The 26223-nt window shown below is 37.2% G+C and overlaps 1 protein-coding gene across 1 annotated transcript; it reads left to right on the forward strand.

Annotated features, from left to right (window-relative positions):
* The first annotated feature begins 444 nt into the window (after positions 1-444).
* On the forward strand, positions 445-11048 carry LOC308677538 (keratin, type I cytoskeletal 19-like). Its single transcript, XM_081344019.1, has 7 exons — positions 445-993; positions 6336-6418; positions 6732-6888; positions 8068-8229; positions 8364-8489; positions 9362-9582; positions 10339-11048. Exons 1-7 carry the CDS (start codon positions 529-531, stop codon positions 10385-10387), a joined length of 1263 nt encoding a protein of 420 aa, XP_081200145.1. The 5' UTR covers positions 445-528; the 3' UTR covers positions 10388-11048.
* The last annotated feature ends 15175 nt before the right edge of the window (positions 11049-26223 follow it).

Raw genomic sequence — 26223 nt, forward strand, 5'->3', positions numbered from 1 at the left:
TCTTTAGCTCTCACCCTTCTCTCAGTTTCAATATCTTACCTGCCTCAAATGCTGGATTTCAGTTCCAAGTTGTTTCACTCCCCCACCCACCCCCACCCCTTTCACAAAAGAACCAGTGTGTGTCAGGACAGGTATGTGTGCTCAAGGTTTTACTGAGGCTTAAGTAAATGATCACCTAGCATTTATCAATGTCTTGCTTATGAGCAGAAAGCCACCTACTGTGAATCACAACTTTTGTTCTAAAAAGAAGGGGGGGGGACACACACTGTCAGACAAGGGGAGGGGAGGAAAGTATTTCTAAGCAAATATTTGGAAAAGAAACAGCCCATTTCTTTCTGACTGACCAATTAGATGCTGGCAAAGGGTTTGGTCCATTCCAAACTGCTCACATATCAGCAGATTAGATGGACAACTCCCACAACAGTACAGAATAAAAGAGACAGGGAGAGGGGAGAACTGCTCACACTGTCTCCAGAGCATAAAGCGTGTCACTTGGTTGCAAGAGCTAGTCTGAGACATCCTTTCATCATGAACACCTACAGCTTTAGGCAATCTTCTTCCACCATTGGTGGTGGAGGTTTTGGTGGTGGTTCCTCCTTCAGAACTCCAAGCATCCATGGGGGTTCTGGTGGCTATGGTGTCTCTGTCTCTTCTGCTAGATTAGCTTCTCCTGGATTTGGAGGAGGCCTAGGTAGTGGCTATGGTGGTGGAAATTTTAGCTATGGGAGTGGTTGCTTTGGTGGAGCTGGTGGGGCTGGAGGTGGCTTTGGCGGGAACCTAAATGTCAGTGATGGCCTCCTTTCGGGAAACGAAAAGATAACTATGCAGAATTTGAATGACCGCCTGGCAAACTACCTGGACAAAGTGCGTGCCCTGGAGGAGGCAAATACTGAACTAGAGGTTAAAATTCGAGAGTGGTACCAGAAGCAGGGCCCGACTGCGACCCGTGATTACAGCCCATACTACAAGACCATTGAAGACCTCCGGGACAAGGTAGGACTTCAGACTTGGAATCCTGAGGGATGTATTCATGTTTCAACTTCTTGTGAAAGGTTTTTCCATTGTGATATGTGGGTTCTAGCAATAACAGTTTTTGGACAGCCAGCGACAAGCATTGCAGATCATGCTATACTATAAAAAGGTTTCTTCGTCATTGGATTAATATATTATGCAATTTTTGCTTTGTACATCATGGATTATGGCTTTACATGTTGTGCAACTCTGCCAAATGTGGCAGAGCACCATGACTTAGCACAAAGTGTAAACTTAGTCTGCTCTGTGTTTGAAAATTTTCTCATATTTCTGAAGTTCCTAAAATGGCAGAGGTCTCTGGCTTTGCAGAGAAAACTAAATTGCAACTTCCAACATGCCCCACCATTGACCATGTTGATTCAGAATTAGAGATGAGCAATTAACAGTCACAAATTCCCCATAGGTTCATCTCCTGCACTTTTTTCTGGTTTGCAGTGTCAACATGATGAAATAGGCAATCATCTGAACATTTGGCTGTTCTGCATTTGCTTAAAAACACAAAAGCATTATTACAAAGAGGAAAGTTTTACATGGCATGGAGGCATTAATATGACAAACCTTAATTCCAGTATCTCTCTGAAAATAAGCCATCAATTTATTTTAAAAAAATCCCTAACAATCACTGTTCCCCTCTGTGAAGAGAGTGTAACAGCACCTTAGCTTGAATCATAGGATACGGTTGGCAAAACATTTTACTCACTGTACATTGTAAAGCATCAACATCAGCCAGGAAGCATTCAAGTTCCTCTACTTCCTTTTTGTTATACAATTGGTCCTTGACTTGGGACTAGAATTTTAGTCACAAATCAGTGTGAGTCAAGTCCACACATGACCAGACTTGATTTTATGTCCATTTTTAGACTGGTTATAAAGCAAATCTAGGTTCCCCAATGAATACTTTTTTAAAAGGTTGCCAGTTGCAATTCACATGAGGACAAGATGCTGCAAGTAGTTGTAAATGCGAGCTGGTTGCCAAGCATCAGAATTGTGGTCATGTGACCATGGAGGTGATATCATGCTCATAAGTGCAAATACAGTACAAAAAGCACTTTTTCCAAAACTGTTGTAACTTTGAACCATGGTTAAATGAACAGTTTGACATCAAGGATTACCTGTATTTAAGAATTACTGTCCATTTTGCCAAGTTGTAGATAGAGAGTGCTGTATGTGCACAGCATAATTCTGGCATTGTTCACTTTAAAGAAACTGAATAAAGTTAACCTAATATTAGACAGGAATCAAAATCAGATTTTTATAGCATAGACAATAGTTTAGCTGTATCTGTTTTAATCAGGATGTCATTCGGAGCAATGCTTGATCCACTGATTTATCAAATAATGCTTAATAATTAATTAAACAATATTTATTTATTTTATTTATTTAATTAAATTTTTATACCGCCCTTCTCCCGAAGGACTCAGGGCGGTGAACAGGGCATCTTAAAACTACAAAAGTACAAAAGTTAAAAAAGAATTAAATTATTGCCCACAATAAAAACAATAAAATATATATATAAATATTAAAACCCTAAGTAATTCCCCATCAGGCCAGGCCAGCTTGTTCAAATAAATGGGTCTTTAACCCGCGCCGGAAGGAGCGGAGATCCGGTGCCATCCGGAGCTCAACCGGCAGCTGGTTCCACAAAGCCGGAGCGCCCACAGAGAAGGCCCTCCCCCTGGGGGCCACCAGTCGACATTCTCTGACTGGAGGCACCCTGAGGAGGCCCTCTCTGTGGGAACGCACGGGGCGGAGGGGAGTCGACGCCTAAGGTAGACATATCTCATAGCTACAAGATTTTATATTTCCAAATTTAGATCTATGTGCTGTTGAGAATTGAGGTATCCCTTGTTTCTTGATTTAGCATCTCTTTTCGGCTATTAGCATGACTCTCATGTTAGCTAAACGATGGACTGCTGCATTTTCTAAGCTGTTCACATTACCATATTTATTTCTCTTCCTCGCTATTTCTGCAGATAAAATCATCATTATGTGCTCTTTAAATACAATAATGCTTGTGTGCTGAGAGGATGGACTGAAATGCATTTCTGAGAAAATCTGTTGATATTTGCATGTCACCTTGTGTACATTGGGTTGCACTGAATCAATGGGATATAAATAAGTCATAATTTACATCTGTCCCATTAGTTTCACCAGCTCTGTTTTAAAAGTGTTTCAATCTGGAGCCCATGCATCCTAGTTTATTTCTTATATTTGTCTCCAGCCACAGACCATCTCATGTGCTGTTCCTTTTTAATATCAAAATTGTGCACATCTATCAGCTGAAGGCCACACCAAATTTTAAGCTTATGACATCTCTCAATAGCAACTTACCCAATAGATTGACCAAAAAAAATCCATCTTTTCACATCTTCCTTTCCACCCACCCCTCCCATACGTAGTGCTAACTTGCTCGTAGTTATTTCTCCAAGAAATAGGAATACCATGTTTTGCTTTACAGGGGATTGTATTTGAAGGGGCTGAGAAAAGCCCTCATCTTGAAAGTATCATGTTGGAAATATTGTCCAAAGACAATGCTTTATTTGAAGGGTATTGTTAATACAGGTCCACTTTAAACATTAAAACATTAAAAGAAAATCTGTGAAGAGAAAAAAAGAGGCTTTCAAGTTGAGTAATAACTGGAGAGTCAAAAAAGTGAAGATGATTCTTTTGATCACGTGTTGATCTCTTAATTTTTCTTGACTCTCCTTTAGTACGTCTTGGCAGGGAGTGCACCTGATCTCAGTCTTCTCCATTTCAGCAAGATGTTTCCTATGTCTATTTAAATTATACCAATTAAAAGACCCTTGGTGGAGCAGTGGGCTAATGCCTCCTTAAGTAACATCAGCTGCCTGCAATTAGTGCAGGTTCGAGTCCCACCAGGCTCAAGGTTGACTCAGCCTTCCATCCTTCCGAGGTAGGTAAAATGAGGACCCAGATTGTTGGGGGCAATAAGCTGACTTTGTAATAATGCCACTTGCCCCCCCCCCCCGAAAGCCCTAATAAGCAGGCATATACATAGAATGAAGGCTATTGCTAAGCACATTGATTTGTGCTTTAGATTGTAAGCCGCCCTGAGTCTTCGGAGAAGGGCGGGATATAAATGGGATTAAAATAAATAAATAAAAAAATTATAATTACATGTGTGTCTGTATTTGTTCAAGGTGCTTGTTTGCTCTGTATTGTTTTTTTTCTCTTTTGCAAAGATGCATAAAGCCCCCATCCTTGAAGACAGAGTGCAAACATTTTCCTTTGGAACCCTTTGAGATAAAGATCTCTGTAGCTCCTCCCTTCCTTCATTGTCTTAATATTCCTAAAAGCCTCCTATATATCTTGAATTGGAATCTGAGCAGAGACCTCCCTTTCAACAATTCAGTTACCACAGCAAACCTTTGTCTTTGTTTCTGCCATTTGCTAAAGAGGAAAAAGAAGGCAAGAAACCAGTAACTAAGTAAACCCTTTTTTTTCTATACACATACAATCAAAGTTTATTTTCTGACAGCAGAATCACTAAACCCCCAGTTTGTTTGGACAGGAAACACATACACGCCCTAAAAGTACAGAGAATAAAAATAAAAAACAAACAGTTATTATGAAAAAATCAATGCACCCTAGCAGTTAATGATTACCAACTTCCAAGTTGGCTGTTAGTTTTAAAGAATTTGGTTCTTTAAACAGGTTGAAACTGAGCCACAAAGGAAGTTAGCCTGTAAAGTGCAGAGCCAGGCCAAAATTTATCTGTGACCAGTAAAGTTGGACAGATTCTCAAATGTGAATGTTTGACATTGATTATGGTACAGTAGCTAAGATGCTGGACTAGGACCAGAGACTCAGTTCCTAGGTGATTGTCAGGCCCCAAGACCCAAGAAAGACATGCAGAGTTATTTCTGAGCAATTTCTTTTATTGTTTCCCACCTATAGACAGGAATCTTGCCAAACTAAAACAACTATTTCTATCATTATACATATACTCTAAGAATTGCTAGGGAGGCACCTTCTTAACTGTCTTTCTCCTGATCTAAGCTTCTCTGCCTCTTTGTCATCTGGAATGCAATTCCTCCTTCCTGGGAATCCAGACTACACCTCAGCACAGTGCCCTTGTGTCAGTCACTCTCAGCAAAAGCAATAAAATGGAGATTCCCATGTAAACTGCCTTGGACTTTTGTGGAAAAGGCGGGATTAGAAATCCAAGAAATGTATTTAAAACAAACAAACAAACAAACAAACAAACCCATATCTGATGGAGCACTACATCTTTGGCTGATTTCCTTAATCCTATATCTGCTGCTACTTGACGTTAACCACATGAAATGGGCTTGTCTCTTTAAGATGTAGCTAGTAATTTCAAAGCAGAAGCTCTTTTTATCACTTTTTCTTTTAATGTTTGTGATGCTGGATTTACATTGTAGCTTTTGTAAATGTCTCATTGCAAGGAGCAAGTGATATCTTTATGTCAACATACAGTCTACAATGCTCTGATGAGAGTGTACACTGAATTTTTCAGGTGAATCAATTTGTTATCTGCATAGTCCAATCAAACTAGTAAATAGCTCCTGTTTGATTTATAATACCAATAGAGTATTATATAGAGCAGACATGTCAAACACAAGGCCCGGGGGCCGGATCTGGCCCGCAAAGTGGTTTCATGTGGCCCGCGAAGCCATCCTGGAAACAGTGAGGGAACAGCCCCCGCTGCCTTGGCCCTGGCCCAGAGACCCTCCTTCTGCCAGAGACCCTCAGATCTGTCCCACTCCTGCCCAGGCCCCCATAGACACCCTTGATGCCAACGATGTAGAGCTGGCCATGCCCACCCAGTAGGCCATATGCACTCTAGCCACGCCCACCCAGTAGGCCACGCCCACCCTGGCCATACCCACCCAGCCCGCCGAGGGCAACTGCAATGCTGATGTGGCCCTCAATGAAATTGAGTTTGACACCCCTGATATAGAGTATGGATAATGTAAACTATATCCCATGATTGTATTATGGCAAAACAGCCATATTTAGTCATGAAATATATCCTTACAAATAAAGGAATTTAAAGAACTTTAATCCCATTGATTCCAAAGGAATTAATAGCCAATCAAATCTTTTTTGGGTCAATGTTGTTTCAGGTAAGCAACTGAAAATACAACATGGATTCCTAGTGGATCAATTTAGAGAAAAAAACAGTTTACTCCAAGAAACTTAAAGACACATATATACACCCTATCAACTGTGTGTGTAAGCCAACGTAGTTTTTTTTTAAAGATACATTATGACTAAAAGTAATTCACTCCAACCTTGTGTTACTTCTTGTCTTGCAGATCCTGGATGCAACAATTGAAAATAACAAAATGGTCCTGCAGATTGATAATGCTAGATTGGCTGCTGATGACTTTAAAACCAAGTAAGTAAACCTTTCATGGACCCGAAAATGGGGGAAATGTATATTTTCCATTTGCAAATTATGGAAGGGAATAGGAGAAGGAATCTATTGATGAGTGATCTCTTACTTAGCACTGTTACTTGTTACAAAAGAAGTAGTCACACAAATAGCATAATGTCAGTCTTCTGTGTCCAGATATCTTTATCCCCTCCATATCAACCAGTCTAATATTGTAAACTTTTGTACATCAGGAAACGGCTCAACAAAATTAAACAGAATCAGTGACATTTTAGACTATGCCTAAGAAAAGTAAGGTATTTCTTTCTTTAACTAGGTTTGAGACTGAGCAAGCCCTGCGCATGAGTGTGGAAGCTGATATTAATGGCCTACGCCGAGTATTGGATGAGCTGACCTTAGCTAGAGCTGACCTGGAGATGCAGATTGAAAGCTTGAAAGAAGAACTGGCTTATCTCAAGAAGAATCATGAGGAGGTAATGAAAGAGACAAGTGCTCCTTGGGCTGCAAACTCATTTTGTTATGATTAAAATAAAACCATTTACAAAGAGCAGGACTGAAGTTGTATGTAACAAATTTAAATTCTATAAACATCAATCAGTCTTCTTAAGATATCACTAAAAAGCATTATGCAGTCTCCATTCTATGTACAAAAGCTAACTGCAACAGGGGCTGAATTTTCAGCATAGTCAATACGACAACATGATACACCGAATCTAAAATCAGCAGATAGTCTTAGCTTTCTCTGTCAATAGCAATTGCAATAGCACTCAGACTTATATACTGCTTCACAGTGCTTTATAGCCCTCTCTAAGCGATTTACAGAGTCAGCATATTGCCCCCAACAATCTGGGTCCTCATTTTACCAACCTCGGAAGACTGAAAGGCTGAGTCAACCTTGAGCTGGCGAGACTCAAAATGCCAAACTGTTGGTAGTTAGCAGTCAGCAGAATTAGCCTGCAGTTCTGCATTCTAACCACTGTGCCACCACAAATTCTACCTTTCTAGCATCCTGTATTTTGCCTAACAATTGAATGGTCCCTACAGGATTAGATCAATTGTTCAAAATCAAATCATTCTGCAGGTTTATATATACAGAATGGCTTGTAGGATATGATAATTTCAATTTCTCAACTATTAAAGAGATAGAGAAATCACTTCTTCTGCAGGATGAATTTGGTTGTACAATTAAGTAACTCTGTCAGAAAGCTGTTCAGTTCTGGGGTTGATATATTTCTTTGAAATTAATTTTGACATTGCTATCAGATTCATGCTTTCTAACCACTTTGGAAATGTGATGTGAGAAAACTGCAGCCCTCTAAATGTTATAGCACTCCAATTCCAGTTCAGCTCAGCTTTCAAAGCTGATGATCAGAGATAATCAGATGGAAATTCTAGCCTAATACTAGATTACTGTATGCTTTTTGAATTTAACTGTTAGGGTTGCTGCTCATAAATGGCTATGAAGGTATACGTAAATAGTGAGAGGAGGTGTTAAGCTTTTCCATCTTTTTTTTCTTTTTTAGGCATTCATTGGGTCATATAAAAATTAAAAAGGAAACAAAAAGTATAAATGTGGAGAAAGTTAAATGCAGTTTAGTGCTGCTATGCAAATAGATCCTCAATTAATGTTTGGACTTTTTCTCATTTTAAAGGAAATGAGTACTCTATCTGGCCAAGTGGGTGGCCAAGTGAGTGTTGAAGTTGATTCTGCTCCAGGCATTGACCTGACCAAGATCTTGGCAGACATGAGAGACCAGTATGAACTGCTGGCTGACAAGAACCGAAGGGATGCTGAGGCCTGGTTTACGAGCAAGGTGAGATAGAAAAATGGGCAGAGAATTAAATGGGACAGGGGGGTCTTTCAAGAGAATAATTCGGTAAGAGACAACTGGGCTGTCCAAATCATAATCAGACTTACCAATGTCATCTTCCCTTTAAAAATATATAGACTGAAGAACTGACTAAAGAGGTTGCCGTCAACAATGAACAGCTTCAGACCAGCAAGACAGAAATTACTGACTTGAGACGGACTCTCCAGAGCTTGGAGATAGAGCTGCAATCCCAGCTTAGTATGGTACGTGGATCAGTGGGAGTGAATGAAGTCCAATGTCTGAATCTTGAAATAAGTAACTTAATTTGAACCCTTGAGCAATGTGTGTATATGTATGCGCCCGCACATATATGGAGTGCAAAGAGATGTCAACTAAACACTCAGAGGTTCAATTTCTGTCATCTTCAATAGATCTAAACAGACGTTACCAGTAAAATATTTAATTCATCACTCTATTAAGCTATTATTTAAGCACAGCCTACTGAATAAAAGCATAATAAATTAGATCTATAACCAGTGGTGGGATTCAAATATGTGAACAACCGGTTCTTTGTGAGGATGCCGCTTCCAGAAGTGCATAATGGGCCTGGGCAACAAGTAATTAGCTACCGGTTGTGCCAAAATGGTGCAAACCAGCTGAATCCCACCACTGACTATAACTCACTGAACTGTAAATATGATATATAAATGACAGGAGCTGAAATCAACATTCTATACAATAAATTTTTAAGAAATCTGCATTAAGGCTGAAAATATGTGTCAGCCCAGAAAGTGTTGGCAGAATTGAACAAAAAAAAGTGTTTTTAATGTTGATGAAAAAAGGGTTTTTTTCATCAACATTAGGCAGCCTCATGGCATAAATGTTCAAATCAATCTAACCAATGCTTTTGAAAAATACTGTATCAGATTTCAGCAGTCCTCTAATCTATTGGACTTCTACTGCTCAGTGCAAATTAACAAATATAACCATTACCACTTTATACATAATTACTTTTCTTTAAGCTTATCTTGCCCCAGTTTTCAAAACAATGTTTGACATTTCTTTCAAACTGATGCCACAGATTTTTTCAGAAAGCACTGAATTTTTCTTCTCACCAATGCCTTCCCCTTCTCAGAAAACTGCTCTGGAAGGCACCTTAGCGGACACAGAAGCTCGCTATGGCAACCAGCTGTGCCAGATCCAAGGTGTGATCAGCAACATAGAAGTCCAGCTGGTTGACGTTCGCAATGACATGGAGAGACAGAACAATGACTATAAGATGTTGATGGACATCAAAAGCCGTCTGGAGCAAGAGATTGGGACTTATCGTCAGCTCTTGGATGGCCAGGACTTTAAGTAAGTTGCTTCTAAATGCAAACATTTTACTGTTAGTATCTTTAAGCACCTTCATTTTAGAGTTGTTGTATCATGTCTGTCTGTCTATATACCATATATGTTGTTTTGCATCTGTATAGTTAGCTGCCTTGAGCAAATGGAATTATTAATCTTTATTTTGCCAAAATAACAAGGCTGGAAAATAGTGCTGCCCTTATTACACATTGGAAACAAATTAAAGAAACGACCCATAGATCCCCTAGCTTTGTTCCTCTTCCCACCAAACATTGCCAAGGATGAAGCATGATATGGTCAGTTTATAACAGTATTTTTTTGATTTGGCAACTTTAAGCTGTGTGGACTTCAACTCTCAAAATTCTCCAGCAAGCTATGAGAATCATTGCTTTGCAAGGATGCATGGAATGGCGGTTTAATGCTAGTCAAATTGTTGAACCCACAGGTTGCCATCAATGGGGATGAAAGTGGGGCAAAATTAATTATGGGGGAAGAATACTTCTGATTCTCCTAACAGCCCTTTGTGTTTGCTTCCTATCAGTCAGGCTAATTCTGAACAGGGTTTATTTGTTTCTTTGTTTATTTGTTTGGTTTTTAAAAAGCACAATGCTTTAAGCTATTTTTAAACCTTTAGTACTTAAATTGATAAAGATTACATATTCTCTTGAATTCGCTTTTGAAAAATGGTTATTTTTGTTTGTCCATTTGTCTTTTGTGATTTTTAGTGTAAGTATTCATTCTTTTTCTTTTTTTCCCATACAGCTTTTCAGGTAATGCCTCAGGAATGTATGGTAAGGTTTTGTTATTTTAAGGGAAGGAAAGTTATGGAAAGCAATTTTTAATATAGTTTATCAGATATGGGCTGGACAAGTACATAATGGACAGCCATTTTGCTAAAGGTAATCAAATTCAGATCTGGCCTACAACTTGTGAATTCTCCTTCATACAATTTTGAGTTCCATGATAGAATAAAATCAGGAGTGATGGATTATGTTTCAAAATATACAACCTGTCATCTCTTGCTCTTTAAAATCCTGATACTGTAAATATTTTTAGTCTAAATGTTCACTAGAATATGACAGTTTTGTGGGGGACCTTTCTTGGACTAACTAGTAGTTGTTATTTGTCAATATCTCCATCTCCCTTGACTTAGTCCTAGTCCACATTTACTTCTTATGTGCCATCACCCACTTCTTTTTCATTATCAACCATATCAGCCTGATATAGTTGATAATGTCTAAAATATCATATACATCCTGCAGACAGAGGCTGTTGCATCACTGTATAAATGGGCAATCTGTTGTCCTCCATATGTTTTGGATTTCACTTTCTATCAGTTTAAGCCTGATGGTTAATGTCAAAGGACAATGGGAGTTGTGGTGTACAACTCTGAGAAGGTATCAAGATACTTATCATTTCCTATACTGCTACTATCATTTCAACTTTCAAGGGAATGACTGCCAAAAGAGATGATTTAATTTTCACTCAGAATTTTCAAGCCACTGTGTGGGCAATTTTGAAAGTTACCAAGTTTGAAAAAAACCTGTTTTAGAAACTAGGCATTTTCAAGATAAATTAAATCATATTCCCATCTGGGACCAGTTTCAATGCCATTTCTTTATTTTGTATTGAAAACCAATAATTATAAGTGCAATAAAGTAATGTGGTAAAAGCACAAGTTCATGAGTCCATGCAATTGGTGAGAATCAGAGATAAATGACAGATATCTTGCAATCCCCTAGTTACAGTGGCATAGAGGCAGACTTATCTACAGAAAGGCTGGGAAATATCATGAAAAGTTGCATGTTCACTGATAATTTCATGACATGCTTCAGAACAAAAACAATAAAAACACAAAAACAAGTCTGATTTGGAAGCATCACTGCTTCAGACAGGAAGGTGGTGCAGAGAGTGGTGAGGATGGCCGAAAAGATCATTGGCAGTTTCCTCCCTCCCATCCAGCACATAGCACAGAAGCGTTGCTTGAGCAGGGTCTGTAGTATTATCTGGGACACTACACATCCTCTTCACAACCTGTTTTCCTTGTTACCTTCTGGGAGGAGGCTTCATGGTATCCGTAGCAGACCATCCAGATTCAGCCATAGTTTCATTCCATATCGCATTAACCTTGTGAACTCTCAAGCTTCCTCCTTTCATTATATATTCAAGATGGACAGTATTTATTATTTATTTGTTATGTATATGTAGAGGTGTGGGTCTATACATACAGTATATTGTATATAGTATGGTTAGTTGTGTGTCATGTATGTATTTCACTTTGAGAGCGGGCAACTAAATTTCATTTTTGATGTGTGCTGTTGTGCACACAGTAAAAAAATGACAATAAAGATTATCTTATCTTATCTAACTTCTGAAAGATGCCCCAGTATACAATGTTCTTTCCTTAAAATACAATTGATTTATTAACATAATTTATGTCTAATAAATGTTTATTTCTTCCTTGTTTTGCTATAGACAAAGCAGTTGCTGGTAAGAAGCCTTGAAGAACACCCTCTATGTTATACACAAATACTCAATTCACAGATTTCAATGGGTAGTTACCATCACCAAGAGATGGAAATTTAATGTTTCACATAGCAATAGTTCCTTAAGCATGTGCTTGGTGGTTGGAGATCATATAACAATTTGACTTGTTCCTGCTTTTGCTTTTCTCTGTGGTTTCCAATAAAGTTCTTTGGGTCTTGCAAATTCTAAATGAAGACTTATTTCTAGTAATAAACCTGGCTTTTAAATACAGCAAGCACTGATGGGCACTTAAAAAACAGCTGAAATTTCCACGAATAGAATAGAATAGAATAGAATAGAATAGAATAGAATAGAATAGAATAGAATAGAATAGAATAGAATAGAATAGAATAGAATAGAATAGAATAGAAGTAATAACTATTGTGACTTTGAATGTACACTAATTGGCATACATTAAAATGAAATTTCATTGCAGAGAGCTCTCACAGGGCCACCACCTCCATGTGGGTATAACATATGGGTATATCACAGATTTAATACATCTTTAAAACTCTTCAATTGTACACAGTCTGAGGAGTGGGTTGGGAAGGGAGAGTGTAGCTGGATGGATTATGTACCATATAAAATCTCAGCTTTCCTAACCTAATCTCATCCAGTTTTTGTATTATGATCCTCATCATTCCTGGTCAACACAATCCATGTTATTAGAGATGAGTTTTTTGAGCAGAAAACATTCTATATTCATGTACAGACCTATGCACACAAAAACACACTGAACTGTTCACTTTTGAGCATATAACTTCTGGGGGGGGTGGAAATAAATCAATGTTCGATGTTCGTCTACTGAATCAGCTCATAACTAGAAAGGGAATTTAATGGCAGGCACTATTATTCCTGCAAGGTACTCCAGACAAGAGACAGAAACACAAATACTAGTTCTATTTTTATTATAAGGTTACATGAACAAGATTGACAGTATTTCTCCCTTTCTTTTATTCTCAAGAAAGCTATGAAAGGTCCCTTTTTAAAAATTCCATGCCAGGAGGAGATATCTTTTATATGCTGGTTAGTCTGCAGCTCTCCCTCCTATCTCCCAAGTTCATTCTCACATACCATTGCAAACACCCAAGAGGGGAGTATAATATACTTTCTTGCTACATCTGCCAAGTATGGCCCAAGGATAGTTGATGGGAGGATCAAGTCATGATGTTGCAGACTATGAGATACCTGGGGCCTGGATTAACCTCTGCAATCCCCTGAGATCACATCACATCATGCTTGGTCTGGATACTTTCCATCTCTGTATAGGCATAGTATTATCAGCATTTGCACTGTCAAGTGTTAGAGATTATTCTTATGTAAAAATGAAGCTGTATGGAAGTACTGTAGTTTGGGCAAAATTACCTAAATCTATCAGATGTTTTTCCAATCCTTCATTTTAGAATGTCTAAGTGGGAAACTCATCCTAAAATGTTCCACAAGCTGTTACATCATGAAACCCTTTGAACATTTCTAAAATAATTCTACTGTTTTAAATAAATTTTTGAAATTGTTTCCCTGATTTCATTAGGGAGTGTTCAGGAATATAGTTCAAGGGCTAATTATACAGTTTGGGGTATATGAGAAGTCAGGGCGAAAGCATAAAAGTGGGCTGTGAGATGAAAAAAAAATCATCCAAAAAGCGTAATAACAAATTAGCTATAAAACACAACAAAATTGATATAATTAGAACTAAAATCGAAACCAAACATTAAAAACAAATTACAAACGTTGGTAAAAGTGATGCCTTTTAAAATTATTTTGTGTTAGTTAATAAATCAATAGAAAAGTAAAATAAAATAGCAAAAGGAGAAAAGAAAGCAATACAACATCAAATATATGATATAATGGCTTTTCACCCAGGTTTTTTTTTGCAACAGTTTCCATAAAGGATTACCATATTCTATTGTAATTGTCCACAACATCTATATCTGTAAGCAACTCATTCAAAAGTTGCAAGTAATATGAGATCCTCACTCCAGTGAGTAATTGGAAACATAAATGTATGTTTCCATTGGTGAACAATAGCAACATGAAGGGAATAAAGAATCCACTTCTCTTTTCCTATTGTTAATCTTCATACAACAGGCATGTAATTCAAACTAATACAGACATCCTTAAATAATAAATTTTATCTTCAGTATTTACTTCAATAATATAATAACTTAAGATATTACAAAAATGTGTTTAAATGAACATTATCATCTTTGCATGTGTTTTTATCATCTTCCATATCATTCAGGGGTCAGGAGACAAACCTTAGGGAGTGTATACTGAGAATCTGAGAGCAATATAGGTATCAGCCATTTAAAGTCAGAAACAATTATCACAACAACTATTGGAACATTATTTTAAATAGCAGAATCTTGAAAGACTGGAAGAGATTCTCTGTGCTTCTTTTTGATACAAAAGGAATCAAGAACAGTAGTTTTGAGTTTCTTGCTTATTGTTTCCTCTCTTCCGGGACTAAGATCGTGCTAATGTAACAGTTGTTGAATATCTTTTTCAAGGCTATCTTTGTATTTCTCCACAAAAGATCTTTCTTGAATGCTCTTCCCCATCTTCTAGCAGCAGCAGTAGAGATCTCCAAATGGGTCCTTCCTACTGATCTGAATAATAGGACAGTTTCATAGTTAGAGAGACCTATAATCTGGCCCAGAGCAGTTTAGTGCTTTAATAATGAATGCCAATTATTAAACTGTGTCCAACCGGAAATCAGTAGCCAGTGCATATGTTTTAGTGCAGGCATCATATAATTTTTATCCATGCACGGTAGGTAGCCTGGCTGCCACATTTTGCATCATTTGCAATTTCTAAATACTTTCCAGGGTAGCCACATATCAAGAATAATGATAATGATCATGTGATGGATTGTTTTCATTGAAAACAAATTTTCAGATGTCAAAATCTTCAGCTTTATTTATTTATTTATTTTATTTATTTGCATTTATATACCGCCCTATTCCCTGAGGACTCAGGGCGGTTTACAGGGAATTAAAAATCCACAATACAAAAGTTAAAAAACCAATTAAAAGATATTAAATTACCCTGTATACATTAAAACCCGAATTAAAAATTTCTCCTCAGCCTGGGCCTGAGAGCTCAAAGAGCCAGGTCTTCAGGCCCCGGCGGAATGATCGGAGGTCGGGGGCAGTCCTCAGCTCCACCGGCAGCTGGTTCCAGAGGGCAGGCGCTCCCACAGAGAAGGCCCTATCCCTGGGTGTCACCCGCCGGCAATCTCTCACCGGCGGCACCCTGAGCAGACCCTCCCTGTGGGAGTGCACTGGGCGAAGGGCGTTTGATGCCGGCAGCAGGTGTTCCCTCAAATAGCCCGGACCCAGGCCATGTAGCTTTGAAGGCTTAATATGTTCTTAAGGACAAGGACAAACTGGGTGATACTCTTAAAAAGGTAAAAGGAATATTTAGTGATAGGTAGACCATTAGAAAGTTAGCAAAAGCAAGCAATAATCATAAAAGTCCTGCAAAAGATGCACACATCAATTAATTATCACAGCATGCTGAATTCATGCAATCTATCTAGCAAGTGATGATTTCACCTGGTAGCAAGCAATAAATCTTCAAAGGGAGCTTTTGACTGCCCTATGAGGCAAACAGATTAATATGATATATTGCACTAAATTAGACTGGGGATGTGCTGCAAGACTGTGAGAAGCTATAACCTGGATATGTACAAAATTAATGGGAATGTTTTCCATAGTCTGAGAACTCAGTATGAATGTTTCAAATCCTAAAAATTGCAAAGGTCAACCAGTTATGCTTTTGCTACTATGCTTGAATCATCTATATATTTGCTAGTCAGTAAATTGTATTGAGTATCAATTTATATAAGATGCTAAGCCAAAACTACAAATCATATTATAACTTAGCACATTGTATAATAACTAGCTCTGAAGTTCACAGTCAGTCTTTACATCTTTTTTTAAAAAAAATACTACAGCACATGAGCTACATAAGCAGCAAATATATGCCCTCAATCTACTATTATATTAGTGGCTGGCTAATTCAAGGGTGATACAGAATATTGCTAACTCACTTTCCTTATGATAGATTTAATTCTCAAGTGCTTATTGCATCCAATGAGATATTCTTGGGGGTGTCAAAAAAAAGTCAAGATGGCAGCATCAACCACATGGTGGTTGACTTCTGTTGTCTTGACACAAACTACCTCCTGCACATGCTCATGTGTACAATAGCTTTGAACAATGGGTTGATCTCTGTGACCTGTTTTGTCACAGAAGCGCTAGTGTACACAATTTTTCAATAGTTAAAGATAGGGGGTTATTTTTTTTGTTTAATATTTTTTGCTTTTGATTGCCTTCCAAAATAGAAATTAGTGGAAAGAGAGAGAAAAGGAAGCAGTAAGAAAGTTGTCTGGGTGAAGCCATGAGGCAGGTACATAGAACTGAAAGGGAAAAAAAATAACAAGTGGAGTTGGGGAAAGAAGCAGGGTGCTAGGCATAAATGCTCCACCAGACTTGTGGACAGGGAAACTGACTTTTTCCCCCAGGAGAAAGCAATTTCTCACAGATAGGACTCTACCTTAGTCATGACCATAGCAAAAGAACTGGGGAAAAAAACCCAGCAAGAGGAATCTTTCTTATTGCCTTCCTTTGGGAGCCTGTGAAACCAGGAGACTGTAAAACACTGGAGTGAACAACCAAAATCACCATATCAGCTCTTTATTGCTTTATAATCAAATGAAAGCAAGAACATCACTGTGTAAAAATGTCTCTCAATTTTTCTTCTTTATTAAGAACTTCAAAAGGAATCTGTCTGCTATCAAACCTTAGGAAAGTTAATAGAGGAAAAATGCAGGAGAGTTTCTAGTAAAAATGGAGGAGATAAATTAAAAGGGTCCAGCTAGAGCTACATGAAATGAAATTGACTGGAGATAGGACAGAATGGAAATAAACAGCTTCTGGCCATGTAGTGCAGCTATACAGCTTCTGTATAGGTTTGTGCTAGTGTTAAGTATCTAGCAGGGGTCCCCAACCCCTGGGCCGTGGACCGGTACCGGTCCATGGTCTGTTAGGAACCCGGTCTCACAGATGGAGATGAGAGGCGGGCAAATGAAATTGACATGCACAGAGTTTAGGTTAAATGCTCCTCCTACCCCCCCCTCAGTCTGTGGAAATATTGTCTTCCACGAAACCGGTCCCTGGTGCCAAAAAGGTCGGGGACCGCTGGTGTGTAGATTGGTATGCCAGTTATGAAGGCAAAAAGAGATACCAGCTTGAAAAGAGCAGGAAGCCTATATATAACTTAAGTCTCATCTTTGAAAAGAGTATTTTAAGTTACATTACTACCCTTGCTGGAGAATCTGCAGTTAAAGAATCTAAAAAGATTCAGCTTTTATCCTTTCAATCAAGTGAGTCATAGCATAAGCTTGTGCTCAGTAAAAGGAGAAGAGAGGTTTCAACAATGTTGAATCAATTCAACAAACAAAAATTCTTCCTAGTTCTCTGCTGAAACCACTTCTTTAGGAGATATATTTTTCCAGGGCGAACAAATTCAGATTTATATCATTGATATCATTTTCAAAACCAGTTCAACATGTCTGAATGTACTCTAAAACTAACATATGTTAAAATGCACATGCAAAAATGAACTTGAATGTTTGATCATGAATGTTTTTTTCCAATTTCATCCCATAGCAGAACAATCTAAGCCACTGTTAATATTTTTTTAAGATCTGGCGAATCATGATTCTATCATAGGTGGAGCTATTCTTGCAACAATTTCTTTGATGTAAATTGACTGCAGAAAATGAGAATGATGTTCTCATCCTGCCAAAGATAGGTCATTAGATCTAGCCCATTGTCTAATTTATTTTTGCAAGATATGCAGTGAATATGATTAAGCAAAAGGCTGGATAAAAGCATGAAAAGAATTGGGGAGTGTACTTTAAGAATAAAGGGAATATTGGATGAGCTGCCCAGAGACGGCTGATGGATACTTGAGATTGGGAGCAGTGAAACTGGAGCAGATGAGAAATGCAAAATCAGAGAAAAGGCTTTCCCTTGAACAATTTTGGGGGTTTGGTGAGGGGGAGGGCTTTGAAATGGAATTAGGGACACACACACACACACAACACACGAGAGAGAGAGAGAGAGAGAGAGAGAGAGAGAGAGAGAGAGAGAGAGAGAGAGAGAGAGAGAGAGAGAGAGAGAGAGAGAGATCAAACTGTGGAAGGGATTTTGACTTGATATAAAATTGTTGACTTGCTTCTCAATAGTTAAATTGCAAGGTTTCTGGACTAGTATGAACTTGAGCTTGCTTGAACATTTTGACAGACGTTTTAAAGGTCCCCAGTAATATCTTTTCCATTAGGTTTTGTTACAGAAAGATGGCTAGTAAGAACTGCTTCTCATAATTGTCTCAAACAAAGCCAAGGGATCTTTTGCAGTGTTTTTTTTTGAAAATGTGAATGTGATCAGGCTTAAGATAGCCACATTTAATTGTTTCCATCCTTAAAGTTCATTTATTCAATTTATATGGCTGCCTATATAAAAGGATTGTCATCCCTGCCATAAAACAATGCAACAATGCACACACCCAAGAAAGTATATTACAAAACAAGAAAAAAATCCTTCAGAGAGAGTCTCACTCTGTGGACTTTCCCTAAAACTTCTCTAGAAAAGCTATTAAAGTCTAGTCCGAATGTTAAGTAAACCAAGGTGAAGATCTGTGAATGAAGATGAATATGAAATTGGATTTGTCAGAATTGTTATGTGACTATAAAAAATTCGGACTTCTTTAATGTTTCCAGAAGAAACCTGGATGCCTGATCACGTCTCCATCCCTGCTTCCAGAACACTACACAGGAAACAACCCCCCCCCCAAAAAAGGAGATGCATTCATTAGAACCAAGAATAGTTTAAAATGCATTTTCTTGTTTAAACATTGCTTTCAAAAAGGTTGTGTATTAAGAAAAGTGCTCACATATTCTTCACCAATGCACCTTTAGAAAAGAACAGGACTATGTGATCAAGAATAATATTATACTTTGTCATCTTGATCTCCTAAACAAAATAACCAACAAGACTTGAGAGTGATACATGAGAAATCAGGCAAAATTGACAGAATTGCCCATCCCTACTGTGAGAGCTTTTCCTTGATTAATCATTTCATATGTCCCAGGGCTGTCCCTTGGCACTAAAAAACGATCTGAGAGTTAAATGCCAGGGCAAGCCAAATCCTGCTTTTCCTCTCCTCTCCAAACCTTGTAAAACTCCATCAATGAAAGGAAGAATTTAGGCCCAGTTTGCCAAGATCAAAAGTTGATCTATGTCAAAATTTTGAATAAAGTCAAGAATATTGTTTATATGGCTCATCAAAGTTAGGAAAGGAGATGCATTATTTAAAACAATGTTAGCAAAACCTGCACAATCACCTAGCAACAGTGAAATCATGCTGTAGCACATCCACTTACTAGAAATATGTCACAATTCAATGTGAGATAAAATCTAGACGATGTTAGAAAAGGATCTGGGAAGAAAGGAGGAGACAGGGATTGCATCTACTGTAAATGTAGCAAGACAGTGAACAGTGACAAACACCAGCAATCCTGGAAAGAAAATTAAACATCCAGTATAGAGGTTCAAGAAGATTCAAGAGTATTAGTGTTTACTGGAAATACTTCTTACACGCTCAAAAGAGAGAACAGTTCAATGACATTTAGATTTTCTTATCTCCAATCCCTTTCACTCTATCATCTTTCCTTTTCAGTGCCTAGGAATGTAAAAGAAATCTATCACAGATTTATTTTCACATGAAATAACAAATACAGTATTCCTAAAATGAAAGCTATCATAGAACAAATAATAGTATCTACTCAGCTCCAGATTTTTCTCTCATAGAAATACATACGTTTGAGGAACATTCATATCAAATATATATTTTGGAGAAAACTATATAAAAGTTTCATTTGATTACATGTATATTATTATTATTACTACTACTACAAATAGTAGTAATAATAATTGCAATACCAGGTGATGCACAAATTGAAGAGAAACAGCTGAAAAACATAACAAAATATTGTGATTTGTAAATTGAAGTTGAACAATTCTGGAGGAAGAAATGAATGGTTGTACCAATAGTAATAGGAACCCTTGGAGCAAAATCCAAAGGGCTGCCTAGATTATAAGGAAATTCAAAAATTATTAGATCTGAATATTCTGACTTTGCAAAAAGCTACCTACTCAGAACTGCCTATATACTTATCCAAGGTCCCAGACTGTGAATCAAAATGAAGATATAATAATCATAACCATAACCATCACCATAACCATCACCATAACCATAACCATAACCATAATCATAATCATAATCATAATCATAATCATAATCATAATCATAATCATAATCATAATCATAATCATAATCATAATCATAATCATAATCATAATCATAATCATAATTAAAAAACAAGGATGCAGCTTGGTTAAAAGAGGTGGATACAAATAAAACAGAAGTTGAAATGAAACAACTAGTAATAACAACAAAAATGGTAGGGGGAAAAAAGCAAGGAAGATCAAAAATTGGTCAGCACCAGGTGAAGATGAACTGCATGGGTTTTGGTTGAAACATCTGTTATAAACCCACTCATTGCCAAGCAGTTCATGCTTACCAACAACTTTCAAATTGCTAACTGGTGTGGCAGCTGATGCAGTACAACAGCATCTAGTTAAAAACAATCTTTTTCCACCCGAGCAGAAAGGAAACCGCCTCAATAGCAGAGGAACAAAAGATCAACTCCTAATAGACAAAATGGTCATGGAAAACTGTAAGAAAAGGAAGACCAACCTGAATGTGGCATGGATTGACTACAAAAAGGCATTTGACTCTCCCACATGACTGGATAATCAAGTGCCTAGAAATAACAGGAGTCAGTAGAAACATCAACAAATTTGTGCAAAGATTGATGGCACAATGGAAGACACAGTTGCAGGTCAATGGTGAAAGACTGGGAGAGGTTAATATCAAGAGAGGAGTATTTCAAGGAGATTCATTATCACCACTACTATTTGTTATTGCGCTGTTTCCTCTGTCAACAATACTGAATAACTCAGGACATGGCTATCAAACATCAAAAACGTCTGCCAGACTATCCTACCTCCTTTACATGGATGATCTGAAGTTGTATGGAAAAACATAATCTGAAATAGAATCACCACTGAACACTGTCCGTATATATAGCCAAGATATTGCAATGGAGTTTGGCTTGGACAAATGTGCCACACTTACTCTCAAACAAGGAAAAATAGTGAAAACTGAAGGAATCAAGATGCCCCATGAAAATAACATTAAGAGTCTGGATGAGGAAGATTTCTACAAATACTTGGGTATCCTTCAAGCTGACAACATCAAGCACACTGAAGTCAAGAAAAAGATTAGAGGTGAATACATCAAGAGAGTGAAGAAGATCTTAAAGTCCAAACTCAATGGAGGAAATACCGTGAAGGCAATCAACACCTGGGCAATTCCAGTCATTAGATACACAACTGGAATAGTGGACTGGACTCAAGCAGAACTAAAAGCAATGGATAGGAAGACCAGAAAAATACTAACAATGAATCATGCCCTTCATCCACACAGTGACATTGACAGACTCTATCCACCAAGGCAAATAGGTGGACGTGGAATGCTGCAAGTACATCAGATGGTTGAAGAAGAAAAAATGGCTTTGGAAGAATATCTGAAGGAAAATGATGAAGATGCATTGAAATTAGTATATCAGGAAGGCTTACTGACTACTGGAGAGACCAAACTGGTCTACAAGAAAGACCAAATGAAAAACAGAATAGAGGCATGGGAAGACAAAGCAGTACATGGCCAGTACATTAAAAAAAATAGCTGGGAAAGCAGATAATAACAAGACCTGGCAATGGCTAAGAGCAGGAAAGTTGAAGAAAGAGACTGAAGGACTAATTCTGGCTGCACAAGACCAAGTCTTAAGGACAAATGCATACAAAGTCAAAATTGAGAAGATAGCAAAAGACAGTAAGTGCCACCTATGCAAAGAAGCTGAAGAAACAATGGACCACCTGGTAAGGTGCTGCAAGAAGATTGCACAGACTGACTACAAGCAGAGACATGACAAAGTAGCAACAATGGTGCATTGGAAGATCTGCAAGAAATATCATTTGCCTGTAAGCAAGAACTGGTGGGATCATAAAATAGAGAAAGTCATAGAAAATGATAAAGTTAAACTGTTCTGGGACTTCAGAATTCAAACAGACAAACACCTGCAACATAACACCCCGGACTTAACAACTGTTGATAAGAATGACAAAAAAGTCTGGATAGTGGATGTGGCAGTGCCTGGAGACAGCAGAATAGACGGGAAAGAACTGGAGAAGATAACAAAATACAAAGACCTACAAATAGAAATAGAAAGACTGTGGCAAAGGCAAGCAAGGGTAGTACCAATAGTAATAGGCGCCTTGGGTGCAATCCTAAAACAACTGGAATACCACTTGAACACCATTGGCATTGACAAATTTGCCATCAGTCAATTGCAAAAGGCAGCTTTTCTGGGGAAAGCTTCCATCCTGCGATGATATCTCTAACTCCATCAAACATCCAGATCTGCCTATCCCAGATCCTTGGTAAGGACTTGATAAGTATACAAAAATGCCAAACTCAATCTGACAGTGCAATGATCAATAATAATAAAGCTTTAATCCTTTCTTTCCAAAACAATCAATATTGTATATGTGAGGGAAGATGAACTATACAAATGATGGGTTTTTAAAATTTGTTTTAAGTAACTCACAGAGAATTTATCAGCATTGTCTAAGTACTTGAAGGCCTAAATTCACAATGATTTGCACAGACTTATTAGCAACAAACTTTCAAATCCTGCCTCTCCTCTGCAAGACATAGGCATAGAGCCAGTATGGGTAGTTTATTAACTCCCTGCTTATTTGAGTGCAATTGCTCTATTAGACCATGGCCTGTCTCTCCTATCCTAAACCAGCATCCTAAAAGCAAAATTATTCTTAGAAAGTCCAGTCCCAACCAGTGAATAGATAAATGGGAAAACGGGATGTTGGAAGTAAATATCCATGAATTAAAGTTTAGTGGACATTGTTTTCAAGCCTGGGAGGAAAATTCATCTGCCTTTTCTGATGTACTAACTTCCAGTTATGATTACAAATGTCATCATTTTGAGCCAGTATAATTTTATAATCTAGTGTTCACTTTCAGAGTACTTTTAATTAAGAAAAATCTGTGCCACAGTTCCAGGGAATAATAGAATGTATCATTCAAAATATTTTAAGATACCAGACTGGGCAAGCTGAACTATATTGTATGCACTGGTCATTTTGAGTGGAACAATATTGTTTCCAATTTTAATCTGCAGATGGTTTGAATTATTCTGATGCTCCAAAGAACAAAGGTCTTAGAAACATTGATAGAATGCTGAATTTTTTTCTTTATATTTAATATTAATAGTTTTCATTCAAATAGTGTTAGGGATTATTTTATAATAGTTCTTTTTCAAACCAACCAGTCAATCAACAAATCTAATTTATTATAGTCACCACCCAACAAAAGTTGCACAACAGAGTATGAGACACTGATATCATAATTAAGAGACTAAGTAATTCTGAACTGATTAAATTCAGAACAAAAGATATTTAGGTATAGATTAAATTTCTGGTGTCACAATCTATTAGCTGTCACACAGAGAGAAGCTGAACACAAAATTAATCAGTGAAATCTAAAAACAATTTATTAGCTGTAACAGAGAGAGAAGCTGAACATAAAATTAATCAGTGAAATCTAAACACAATGTATTGGGGCTAACCTGAAGTTATGAGCTGTGTCATTATGACAATATTGTAATACACAAAAAAGCAAAGTGATATTAAATCCTGATCATTTGCTCAATCTACACTGAACATTACATTACATTCCTAAGAATAATTTTCATTCAATGGTAATTTTCATCATTTTCTAATGAATGATCATTCTTATTTTTCAATTATTCTTCAATAAACCACAGCTTATTTTCTGTCTTGAATCACCCAAGCTAACTTCATGTAGTGCTTAAATAAGATTAAACTGGCTTTGCTATCTCTTCCTCCAATGAAAAAAATGTTCCAAAGAACAGAGATTGCCACTGAGAAAACATGTTGCTTTATTTATGCCCCATAAAGATTCAGCAACAGGACATCTCTTGAAAAAAGTAAGATGCATTTTAAATTATTCATTTTCATCAATGTGATGCAAAGTGGACAGCTACTGTATAGTCAAAACGGCACTGATGGAGTTGCCTATTTAATCTTCTGCAGCAAAAACAACAGCCTGCTTTCTGGTTCCTTCAGGGCTAAGAACATTCATTATTGCTGCTGTTGTTGTTAAAAAGAAATATATCATCAAAGAGGAAGACTAAAAAGAATCCGGTTATAGATTGAAATGTACATTTGTTAATGGATATGTTTTAAGGCATTCCCAGGAAACAATGCCATGCATTATATACAAAATGCTTTGGTTTGCTGCCCGAATGCTGACATCTGATGGGAATTTCAATATTTCTGGTTTTTCCATCTTCTAAAGATGCTTGAACTTTGCACCAGGTAAGACTATTCTTTCAATGCCTTCTGAATGTAGCACTAACGATCAGTTTGGCATGAAGGTAAATATTGACATGATTGAAAAAAAATATTAAATTGCAGGGTAATAGTTTAACTTTACACACATGCATGTGTTTGTAAGTTGTCCAGAGTCACTTCATGGTGGGATGGGTGGCATATAAATTTAATAAATAAAATAAATGCGTGCGCGCACACACACACACACACAAACACACCTACCTTCTGGAATTATTGCACCAAAGGAAATTGTGCCTCCTTAAGGTATAATTTTTGTAAAGGGAGGAAGAACTATCATGGAAAATTCGCTTCTTACTTTTTGTTAGACAGAAACATCATAAACTACTCTTTTTAGTCATGCCTGCTAAATGGAAATACTTGGACAAAATAATATCTTGGCTAATGATGATGGCTTTGAAAAATGAGAATTGTAGTCCCACACATATGCAGACCTGATTTATAAACATTGGACTCAGCCTCAGTTTTTAAGCATAATAATTTCAAAATTTGTGTTTCATTGTGAAATTATGGAAGGGACAGAATTTGCTTCCTGATGTTGGGATTTATCTTCTGTGGCTGCTCTATGCATTTTCCATAACCACTGTGTGAAAGGCAATTTTTCTATCCCATTCACCCATAATCTAGTCATATTATACCATATTTATACTTATTTATCTCATATATTTTCTCAATTTTGATGTAATCACACTAACACATATATTTCACCTATCAGGGACGTTTTTAAAATAAGTTTGATTTTGTGACTCTTGCTCTTTTTTTGTCCACCACTAATGTTAAAATTTCATGGGAAATATTTTGTTGCCTGCTGCAGATATTATCAACTGAAGCAGTATCTTTGTGATTATTGTGTGGATATATAAATATACAGAGGTAATTCTTAATGAACTGATTATTCTAATCTGTTTGGTGGGGGAGGCAGTGAAACAAGAGACAACAAAATGTAAAAATAAAAAATAAGCATAATGTGATACTCTTTAGTTGGTAAAAACTTTTTGGTTGGCAAAAAAACCATCAAGATCCAATTTTTGCTTAGTGGGTTTTGAAATCACAAAGTTTGTGGTTTGTAAAAGATGGTTTATGGCTCAGTCTGTTGACATATCTAAGCAACTGTATTTTTTTCAATAAATAATTGATGTGTGAATCCAGTCATAATATCCTTAGCTAGTTTCAAAATGAGCCAAACAACAGAATTACCATTAATGAAGAACTGGCTAGCAATAAGATGAAGTTTAGGATTAACCATTAATCACATTCAATAAACCTCTTGGAATTTTTTTCATAATCACACAGGACTTGTCTAAACTTGCTTCTTCAAGTTCCAAATCCGTAGTGATATATAGATCTGGCAAAAGATGCTTGCAAATATCAGTCATTCCCCTGGCAGATCTGCTGATATTCCATGGCTCAAAGCCAATTTCATTTGAAGCATGTTTTTCCAACCTGACAATGCAATACTGTAATTTCTTTCAGAGGC

Source organism: Vipera berus (genome assembly GCF_964194415.1).
Source record: "Vipera berus genome assembly, chromosome: Z".
In the NCBI taxonomy this organism is placed as follows: domain Eukaryota; kingdom Metazoa; phylum Chordata; class Lepidosauria; order Squamata; family Viperidae; genus Vipera; species Vipera berus.

Coding starts and splice junctions, on each gene's coding strand:
- LOC308677538 (XM_081344019.1), top strand. CDS start 529: ATGAACACCTACAGCTTTAGGCAATCTTCTTCCACCATTGGTGGTGGA. Junction 6,889..8,067: donor TCAAGAAGAATCATGAGGAG/GTAATGAAAGAG, acceptor CTCATTTTAAAG/GAAATGAGTACTCTATCTGG. Junction 9,583..10,338: donor TTGGATGGCCAGGACTTTAA/GTAAGTTGCTTC, acceptor TTTCCCATACAG/CTTTTCAGGTAATGCCTCAG.